At 50.6% G+C, this 10,212-nt stretch overlaps 1 protein-coding gene across 2 annotated transcripts in view; it reads left to right on the top strand.

Annotated features, from left to right (window-relative positions):
- The window catches only part of ENO1 (enolase 1), an 18,569-nt gene extending 11,204 nt beyond the window's left edge, over positions 1–7,365 (top strand). The window contains exons 7-13 of one of the 2 annotated variants that reach the window (XM_023515178.1): positions 508–730; positions 2,212–2,409; positions 3,653–3,854; positions 4,503–4,611; positions 5,218–5,276; positions 6,927–6,992; positions 7,160–7,365. In XM_023515178.1, the coding sequence (XP_023370946.1) occupies positions 508–730; positions 2,212–2,409; positions 3,653–3,854; positions 4,503–4,611; positions 5,218–5,276; positions 6,927–6,992; positions 7,160–7,166 (864 nt within the window). In that variant the 3' untranslated portion in view covers positions 7,167–7,365. Of the gene's footprint in view, positions 1–507; positions 731–2,211; positions 2,410–3,652; positions 3,855–4,502; positions 4,612–5,217; positions 5,277–6,926 lie in introns of both variants that reach the window. The other variant, XM_003793248.3, reaches the window with a different exon arrangement.
- The last annotated feature ends 2,847 nt before the right edge of the window (positions 7,366–10,212 follow it).

Genomic DNA, 10,212 nt, shown 5'->3' with positions numbered 1-10,212 from the left:
CCTGGGCTCAAACGAGTCTCCTGCCTCAGCCTCCCAAGTAGCCGGGACCACAGGCGCCCACCACAACGCCCAGCCATTCTTTGGTTGCAGCCATCATTGTTGTTTGGCGGGCCCAGGCTGGGGATTCGAACCCGCCACCTTAGGTGCATGTGGCTGGCGCCTTAGCCGCTTGAGCCACAGGCGCCCAGCCAAATACCACAGTTCTTAAAAGAGACATGGTGAGAGCCAGATGGTGGCGGGTGCCTGAGGTCCTAGCTACTTGAAGAAGCCAAAGCAGGAGGATTGCTTAAGCCCAGGAGTCAGTCACTAGCCTCAGCAACATAGTGAGACACTGTCTCAAAAAAGAGAACAGGCCCTGGTGAGCTGCCCTTGGCCCCACTGATGCTCTTAGAGGCCCATGTCTTGGGCTCATCTCTGAACCGAACTGAATAATTGGACATGAGGGGCTTGCTGCTCCGAGTGGTTCTCTGGGCCTGATCCAGGCTTCTCTGCTTTGTCTCTCTCCAGGCTTTCAATGTCATCAACGGTGGTTCTCACGCTGGCAACAAACTGGCCATGCAGGAGTTCATGATCCTCCCTGTGGGCGCATCAAACTTCAGGGAAGCCATGCGCATTGGAGCCGAGGTTTACCACAACCTGAAGAACGTCATCAAGGAGAAATACGGGAAAGATGCCACCAACGTGGGGGACGAAGGCGGGTTTGCTCCCAATATCCTGGAAAATAAAGAAGGTAAAGGCACCAGGGAATCCCCGGGCTGTGCTGTGCCCTCTCCCTCCCGTGGGAGGATCTGGTCGTCAAGGCCCGCCACCCTGGGCATGGTGGTCTTTCCACATTTCCTTCATCAGGGGTCAAGAACCCTGCAGACAACCAAGTGGGCACTTCATTTATTAATTTGACTTCTGGGTGTCCCGATGATTGTTGAAGCTGGGGGCATAGAGACACGGTTTATTCCTCACAATTCCTGCTGACGTTGCAGCGGCAGAGGTTTGAAATGTGCTCAGTACAGGAACCTTCTGGTGGTTTAGATCAGTAACTACCTGAGCAAATTCAACTACGGTAATTCTTTTTTGTTTGAAGACAGAGTCTCACTGTGTCACCCTCGGTAGAGTGCGGTGGCATCAGAGCTCTCAGCAAGCTCAAACTCGGGCTGCGATTCTCTTCCCTCAGCCTCCCAAGTAGCTGGGACTACAGGCGCCCACCAAACCGCTGAGCTACAGGCGCCAAGCCAAACTACAATAATTCTTAAAGAGTTTTTGTTTTGATTTTGTTTGGAATCCTGAGGCATAGCAAAAATGTGAAAATTCTAGAGACTACACAAAGTGTGAGGACAAGAATTATTCACTGCTGAGTTCTTTCTTTTACAAGGATAAATAGTGCTTAAGCATATTTCTATTGCCTTCAGGGGCAACTAGTAAAAAAAAAAATCCTGTTTGTTGTTGTTTTAGCCATTTGAGGTTGCTGATATTTGCCCTTTTTTTTCAATTTTGTGAGATAGAGTCTCACTATATTGGCACCTACCACAATGCTTGACTATTTTTAGAGACAGCATCTCGCTCTAGCTCAGGCTGGTCTTGAACTCCTGAGCTCAGGCAATCCACCCGCCTCAGCCTCCCAGAGTGCTAAGATTACAGGCATGTAATTACCGTGCCCAGCTTTTGCCCATTTTTATCCTATAAACAATGTCCCTTTCCCATAGTTTTACCTAGTAGCTTGACGATCTGGTGTGGAGCAGGAGCCAAGTGTCTGTCTGCCCTATGGACCGGGCAGTGTGGCTGGTCAGGCAGTACCTGAGTCTAAGCTCTTGATGTCACAGCCTGGAGAGGGGATGTTGCTGTCCAGGGCTCCTCCTTGGATGCCAGCCTTAGTTCTATTTAAAGCCCGTTCCTTGGGACAGCTGACCTCAGCTGGTCACTGTAACTGTATCTTGGCCAGCACAGTTGCTCGTGGGTACTAAATTTGGGAGCATTTGTCAATGGGAAAGACTGTTTTAGGAACTGGACTGAATTTCCCAGTTGGTAATGCACCAAGGGTCCTGACCCATGGTTTCTTGCCCCCGAAAAGTGAGAAAAGTAACCAGTGTCATCAAAACTGATAGTTAGGCCCAAACAATTCCTGCTCTGTCTGTCACAGTCCGTGTTCGGCAGCTGTTGAAGGGACATTTTCTCTCTGACTTACCTATTTTCCAACGTGTTGCCTCCTTGTCTTTCCAGCCCTGGAGCTGCTGAAGAACGCTATCGGGAAGGCCGGCTACTCCGATAAGGTGGTCATCGGCATGGACGTTGCTGCCTCCGAGTTCTACAGGTCTGGGAAATATGACCTGGACTTCAAGTCACCTGATGACCCCAGCAGATACATCACCCCTGACCAGCTAGCTGACCTGTACAAGTCCTTCATCAAGGACTACCCAGGTGAGTGCCCAGGGTTGCTGTCTTCCTTCTGCAGCAGCTGACTAGTGATGGCTGGGGGGGGGGGGGGTGCACACTGCGCACTGCATAGGGCTTCCCAGAGGTTCTTGGGGTAGCAGAGGGGTCTTAGGAGATGGTTCTTCAGGTGCCAACGATGACACTCTGTTATAAGTTATTCATGGTGCAGTTACCTCCCCATCCCTGGTGGCAGCTTTGTGGGGCAGGTGCAGTCTGTGCCCCATTGTATAGACACGGAGCCAGCCTTGAGAATCACGATGGCTTCTTGTTACCGAGCTGTATTGTGCTCCCTGGGAACTGGGCTTCATTCTGGGTCTGTGCATCTTTTAATGCCCAAAGGTTAGGGACTGTTACTACCATTTTACAGCAGAGGAAACAGACATAGAGTGGTCCAAGGTCGTGCAGCAAGTGATGGAGCAACAATCCAAACCAGGAAGTCTGACTCCAGAGTCCATGCGTTTTACCCACACACTACGTAACATGGTCAAGGTTGAGTTGTAACCCACTCTGCTGAGTCCATGGCTCTGCTCTTCTTCTCAGTGGCACTAAGCTCAAACTACCTTAGTGATCTCCCTTTTTTTTTTTTTAAATTTAATTTTCTTAAATTTCGAATTAATATGAGGGTACAAACAATTGGCTTACATTGTTTGTGTTTGTTAAGTAAAGTTCAAGTTGTAGTTGAGCCCTTCACCCAGGCGTGTCATGTACCCTTACATTGTGCCCTTAGGTGAGAGTTTACCAAACCTCCTCCGCTCCCTGGTCTCTTTTAGAAAAAGAAATCATTGGGGCATGCACGCTCGCACCAGTGGCTTGCACCTGTAATCCTAGCACTCTGGGAGCTGAGGTGGGAGGGTCTTTTGAGCTCAGGAGTTTGAGACTAGCCCAAACAAGAGCAAGACACCATCTCTAAAAATAGCCGGGCATTGTGGTTAAACTCTTAAGCCCAAGAGTTTGAGGTTGCTGTGAGCTGTGACAGCACAACACTCTACCAAGGGCAATATAGTGAAACTGTCTCAAAATAAAAAAGAAAGAAATCTGTGGCCCAGGGTTGTGGGGTTTTGTGTCCTGCTGCAGGAGTGGGCTGGTGCTTCTGGGATGAGGTGGGGAGCTCCTGCCCTGCAGGGGCAAGCGGCATGGGGCCAGGCAAGCAGCAAAGCAGAGGAAGTGAGGGCCTTGCAGTTGAGCAGAGCAAGGGCCACACTGAGGTAGCTTGTCTCTCCTTCCTTAGTGGTGTCTATTGAAGATCCCTTTGACCAGGATGACTGGGAGTCTTGGCAGAAGTTCACTAGTAGTGCAGGAATCCAGGTGGTAGGCGACGATCTCACGGTGACCAACCCAAAGCGGATTTCCAAGGCTGTGAGTGAAAAATCGTGCAACTGCCTCCTGCTCAAAGTGAACCAGATCGGCTCCGTGACTGAGTCCCTTCAGGCGTAAGTGTCCTCCCAGGACAGCAGCTTTCACACAGCTGGAGGTTATGAAACAGAACTAGGGCGCCTCTGTTCTGGTGTCAAGAGTCCTGCTGGCGGGAGCTTAGCACACTCCGGAATTGTAACTGGTTTCATGTTTGAGAGCCAGGTGCCTTTTGAAGTGTGGCGTAGCACTAAGGGGACTTGGGTGTTGAGTGGTGAGGCCAAATCCTAACTCCTCACGGCCCTGGGTGTGTGGCTGGATTTCACTGGGGAAAGTTGTTCAGTAAGGCTGGGCGTGGGCGTGGTGGCTCACACCTGTAATCCTAGCACTGTGAGAGGCTGAGCTGGGTGGATTGCCCTGACCTCAGGAGTTTGAGACCAGACTGAGCAAGAGCAAAACCTTGTCTCTAAAAATAGCCGGACATTGTGACAGGTGCCTATAGTCCCAGCTACTCAAGAGGCTGAGGCAAGAGGATCACTTAAGTCCACCCAAGAGTTTGAAGTTGCTGTAAGCTAGGACACCAGGGCACTCTACCAGAGGTGACAAAGTGAGACTTGTTGAGAGCTCTGTCTCCTGTCCAGTGCCCCTCCGTTGGTCTCCTGCCAGCAGTGGAGACTAATGGTATCAGGAAATGGGGTCGTGCCATCTGGGGTGTTCTTGGCTTCCAGGTGCAAGATGGCCCAGTCCAATGGTTGGGGCGTCATGGTGTCTCATCGTTCCGGGGAGACTGAAGATACCTTCATCGCGGACCTGGTGGTGGGGCTCTGCACTGGGCAGGTAAGAGCTGCCTAGAATGAAAGAAAGCTTTATTCTCTTCATTTTTCTTCTCTCTGACCTCACCTTCCTGAGAAAACTCAACAGGCTGTTTGGAGGGAGAGGTTTGGTCAAGCTCGTAGATGGGGTGGCTGTCTGTCCTCTGTGTATTTGCCATGGTTTATGAGCATGAACACGGTGGGGTCGTGAGGGCCTCTTCCCAGGGCCAGAGATACTCGATAGAAAGTCTCTCTGGGGCTTGGCGCCTGTGGCTCAAGCGGCTAAGGCGCCAGCCACATACACCTAAGGTGGCGAATTTGAATCCCCAGCCCGGACCTGCCAAACAACAATGATGGCTGCAACCAAAAAATGGCCAGGCGTTGTGGCGGGCGCCTGTAGTCCCAGCTACTTGGGAGGCTGAGGCAGGAGACTCGCTTGAGCCCAGGAGTTGGAGGTTGCTGTGAGCATGATGCCATGGCACTCTACCCAGGGGGGATAGCTTGAGGCTCCGTCTCAAAAAGAAAGAAAGAAAGAAAAAAAGTCTCTCTGGCATGGTGCCCTCTTTGCCCAAAATGCCCATGAAGACTGTGTCCTCTACAAGCAGATGTGACCTTTTTTTCTCCTATCCAGATCAAGACTGGTGCACCTTGCCGATCTGAGCGCTTGGCCAAGTACAACCAGATCCTCAGGTAAAGAGGGTTCCTGATACCCATGGACCTATGGTCCACCCTCTCGGGTCTGCACCCGAGAGGACCCTCCACCAAGGAGCTCCTGGCTCTGGAACTGTGTGTAGATGGGGGGCACGCTCCTAGGGGCCTGAGCAGGGTCAGGTTGGAGCAGAGTCAGGTGTAGACCCCAACTTGCTGGATACCACCACCAGGGCCAGGGGCTTGTCCCACACAATGCTGCCATCTTGTGGTTGGGGAGAGAATGGGTTCCCCTTTGACGGAGCCCTTTAGTAATCATCTATTTCAGCTCATTTTCCCTGGTTTTGTGGATATGAAGCCAGGACTCAGGGACATGAAAGAAATTGGCAAATGGCTGGGCTTCCACCATCCAGTGACGCTGAATGTTCTTGTCCCTCCTCCCTCTTCTCAGAAGCTCCTGGACACACGGAGCCTTCCTCCTTTACTTTTCACTAAATTCTCAAGGAAAAGGAATGCTGTTCTCCCATGTTATCCCTGCCTGAAACATTCTCCGTTATGTTTGTTTGAAAATGTCAAAAGCAGAGTGAACACACAGTGCTCCTCTCCCATCTCCTGGCCCCAGCAGTTCCCAGTGTTCCTTCGTTATTTTGCCTCTTACACCCACATTTTTTTTCTTGCTGGAGAATTTGAAAGCTAATCGTAGGGCTGGGCACAGTGGCTCACGCCTATAATCCCAGCACTCTGGGAGGCTGAGACAGGTGGATTACCTGAGCTCAGGAGTTCCAGACCAGCCTGAGGCAGGGTGAGATCTCATCTCTAACAATAGCCAGGCGTTGTGGCAGGCACCTGTGGTCCCAGCTACTCAGGAGGCTGAGGTAGGAGGATGGCCTAAGCCCAAGAGTGTGAGGTTTCTGTGAGCTGTGACACCACAGCACTCTGAGGGTGACAAAGTAAGTCTCTGTCTCAAAACAAAAAGGAAAGCTCAGTGTAGACATCCTATGACTTCACCTCTAAATCCTCTTCTATGGAAGAACTTGTTGACATAACCACTGTCACCTTAGGGTGCTCAGGATTAGTCGTGATTCTGTGATACCAATACCAAGTCTGTTTTCACCTCCCTTTGTCTCTAAACGACTTTTTTAAATATCAGGATCTAAACAGCTCATCCATTTTGTCTTCCTTTTTTTATTTTTCGGAGACAGAGTCTCATTATGTCACCTTCGATAGAGTACTGTGGCATCACAGCTCGCAGCAACCTCAAACTCCTGGGCTGAGGTGATTCTCTTGCCTCAGCCTCCCCAGTAGCTGGGACTACAGCCCCATTTTGTCATTTACTAAGGTCCCCTTCCTTTTTCCCCATGCCATTCCTTTCTTTTGTTTTCCTAAAAGAGTATTAGAATTCTTGTAGTCCAAGGAACAGCAATCCTGACGTTTATTCTACTTTGCCCTCAGAAACATGGGGAGCCAGTGGACAACACGTGGGAGGGGGGTGATTTGGGGGGACGAGGAGAGCTGACTGTTCTTCTGTCCCAAGCACAAATTTAGAGTTTAAGAAGAAGTTGGAAAGGAGAACTCTGGGGTCTTGACTCCCCGGAGGAGTGGACTGTATCTGATCACAGTGAGCGTGGGAATACTCGCTGCACTGAGATTTGACTTTTCTTTTCCCCTCCCTTTGTCTTTCTGTGTCCCAAGAATTGAAGAGGAACTGGGCAGCAAGGCCGTGTTTGCTGGCAGGAACTTCAGAAACCCCCTGAGCAAGTAAGCTGTGGGCAGGCGAGTCGCAAGCCCTCAGACACTCACTGGCTAATTAGACCCCTTCCCTGATGTCAGCACGGGCAGCTCAAGGTCCCCAACCAATACTCGCAGGGGCCCCTGGTAGTTAGCTCCCCTCGCCCACCGCTGTGGTGTTCCTACTGCTTCCTTAGAACTTGAGAAGCCAAGCTTAACCACCCGGAACCCTGTTGGAAACCCTAGCTCTGTAATCATGTAACTGGCCCACATCATTGTTTTTCACCTGACGTTCCACCAAGCATCTGGAGCCCTGTGCACTGCAGAATCATCTCCAAGGTGGCCACAGGCAAGATCCCCAGTGGTTCTGTGCAAAATAAAAGTCCTCGGTGACCCATGAGAATACTGTGTACGTGTGTGTGTAGAACAGTCCCAGTCTGTCTCTATGTTCACGGGTGTGGTGGTAGCAGGTAGGCCATTGGGAACTATAGGTTTGTGCCATGACAGAAGAGGATGAAGATCTGTCAGGGACATTTGTGTAAGTCTTTGAGAAGGGCAGCACTTGAGGCAAAAGGTAGGACAAGACATTCAGCATTCCTGGCAGTATGTGGGGTCAGCAGTGAGCCTGAGACTTCAAGATCAGTATCTTATTTGGGAGAAAATGCAAGTGAGGAGCTATTTACAGATTATCTTAAGGATGGTGGCTACTAGGTCACATGCCATATAATTGTCCAAACCAGAGGGATTTCAGCAGAAAGATAACCATCCTGGGCAAAGATGGAAGGTGGGTCTCTATTTCAGGGGAAAGCAAGTACAATTAAAATAGCTCTTGAGCTGGGCGCGGTGGCTCATGCCTATAATCCCACATTCTGGGAGGTCAAGGTGGGTGGATTGCTCAAACTCAGGAGTTGGAGACCAGCCTGAGCGAGAGCAAGACCCCATCTCCACTAAAAATAGAAAAACTAGCCCAATGTGGTAGTGGGCCACGGTAGTCCCAACTACTCAGAAGGCGCAGCCAAGAGGATTGCTTGAGTCCAAGAGTTTGAGGTTGCTGTGAGCTATGACTTCACAGCACCCTACCTAGGCTGACAGAGTGAGACTATCTCAAAAAAATATGCTCTTGGGCTTGGCACCTGTAGCATAGTGGTTACAGCACCAGCCACATTCACCACGGCTGGCGGGTTCAAACCTGTCCTGGGCCAGCTAAGCAATGACAACTACAATAAAAAATAGCCGGCATTATGGCAGGCACCTGGAGTCCCAGCTACTTGGGAGACTGAGGCAAGAGAATCGCTTAAGCCCAACAGTTTGAAATTGCTGTGAGCTATGATGCTATAGCACTCTATCCAGGGCGACATAGTGAGACTCTGTCTTCTTTTTTTTTTTTTTTTTGAGACGGAGCCTCAAGCTATTCCCCTGGGTAGAGTGCCATGGCATCATGCTCACAGCAACCTCCAACTCCTGGGCTCAAGCGAGTCTCCTGCCTCCGCCTCCCAAGTAGCTGGGACTACAGGGGCCCGCCACAACGCCCGGCTATTTTTTGGTTGCAGCCATCATTGTTTGGCAGGCCCGGGCTGGGGATTCGAACCCGCCACCTTAGGTGTATGTGGCTGGCGCCTTAGCCGCTTGAGCCACAGGCGCCGAGTCGTGAGACCCTGTCTTAAAAAATACATATATGCTTTTGGAGGGAGGCAGAAGGACATCTAGAAGGTCTTGGTACTCTATTTAAATGAAATCCCATTCCTTAGTTTCTTGAGTTTGATTTCATATGCTCTAATGCCTGCTGTATCAAATAGTACAGATGAGAAATTTGACCACAGCATGTGAGGAGTACATTTATTTTAAAATGAGAGATGAGGGCAGCACCTCTGGCTCAAAGGAGTAGGGTGCTGGCCCCATATGCCAAGGGTGGCGGATTCAAACCCAGCCCTGGCCAAAAACTGCAAAAAGAAAAAAAAAAATGAGAGATGAAACACTGTGGTTATCTGTCCCTTGAGGAGGTCTCAAATTTTATTAACATTTTATTTTTCTTCCCCTAAAATAACTTGATTGAAGGATGAAAGTACCCTGAAGGTTGCCTTCACACAGTCAGTCCTCGGGGTCTCTATGGACTTTCTTCTTCATTGTCTGTGAGGAGGAGGAGACACAAAGAATGGGCTTCTGTGACCGTGGGCCCTGGTTAAGCCAGTCAGAAAGCTGCAGGGCCTCCAGTCATGCAGGGCAGTGGGCGGCAGGCTGGGTCCAGAGGCTTGGACAGAGCTGTCGCTGCACAGGTGGAATTTCTGCTCTGTTGGGGAACCTCTGCCTTGCTTTCTAAGACCTTCTCATTTAGTCTACTGATAAGTGACTTTAATTACATAGGCTAAGTAGCTTCACAGCACTACCTAGATTAGCATTTGATTGAGAAACTGGGGACTCCAGGGGGCGGCGCCTATGGCTCAAAGGAGTAGGACACCAGTCTCATATACTGGAGGTGGTGGGTTCAAACTCAACCCCACCAAAAACTGGAAAAAAAGGAACTGGGGACTCTAGTCAGGTGGACACATCACAGAACCATAACACTTGGTCCCTCGTCAGCTTGGTGCCGGTACACATTTCCCTAAAGTAGACTATCACCAAATGGCGCCAGTCACAAAGTCGCCTTTCCCCTCATGTGCTGCAGCCGTCTCCCACAAGACCAAAAGCACCAGCTGCCCCTCCAGCTGGGAATGCTGGAGGCTTCTGGGAATTGACTCTGAAGCGGGAAGCAATCCACTGGGCTGGGCCTGGCCGGCTTTTCCTACTGTTGTACATGTTGCGTCTCCCGACATGAAGGCAGCACGTGGCATTAGTTTTAAGTTTGGTTTACTGGGAACATTCCCCGTCAGGTGAAGGCCTTTATCACTCTGAGATTAGGTGGCAGGTGGAGGCAGTAGCCCCATCAGATCTGTGCGACCAGAAAGGCTATGAACTGGGGCTGGTGGCATTGGCAGAGCAAGCGGAACTGAGTGGCCGAGTGGCCAGTGGCCTTGCCACACTGGCCCAGGACACCCCGGGGGCCCTGGATGAGGACAGTTAGCTGTGACTGGACTCCTGATGTTGGCTGTCAGACATAAGCTGAGCTGAACTACAGACCACCGCGTCTTCTGAGAGTCCTGCCTAAAGCAGACGGCAACGTGAGTGCCAAGTTTCCAGAAAGCTGCTCAGGGAAACATTTAAGATGGGCCTGAGGTATCCAAGGAACTTACATGTCTTTAAAACAAACAGTTCC

This window comes from Otolemur garnettii, unplaced genomic scaffold, assembly GCF_000181295.1.
Source record: "Otolemur garnettii isolate 467f Iridium unplaced genomic scaffold, OtoGar3 scaffold00067, whole genome shotgun sequence".
Taxonomy (NCBI): domain Eukaryota; kingdom Metazoa; phylum Chordata; class Mammalia; order Primates; family Galagidae; genus Otolemur; species Otolemur garnettii.
The sequence above is the reverse complement of the archived record's forward strand: the minus strand, read 5'-3'. Positions and strand labels throughout refer to the sequence as shown.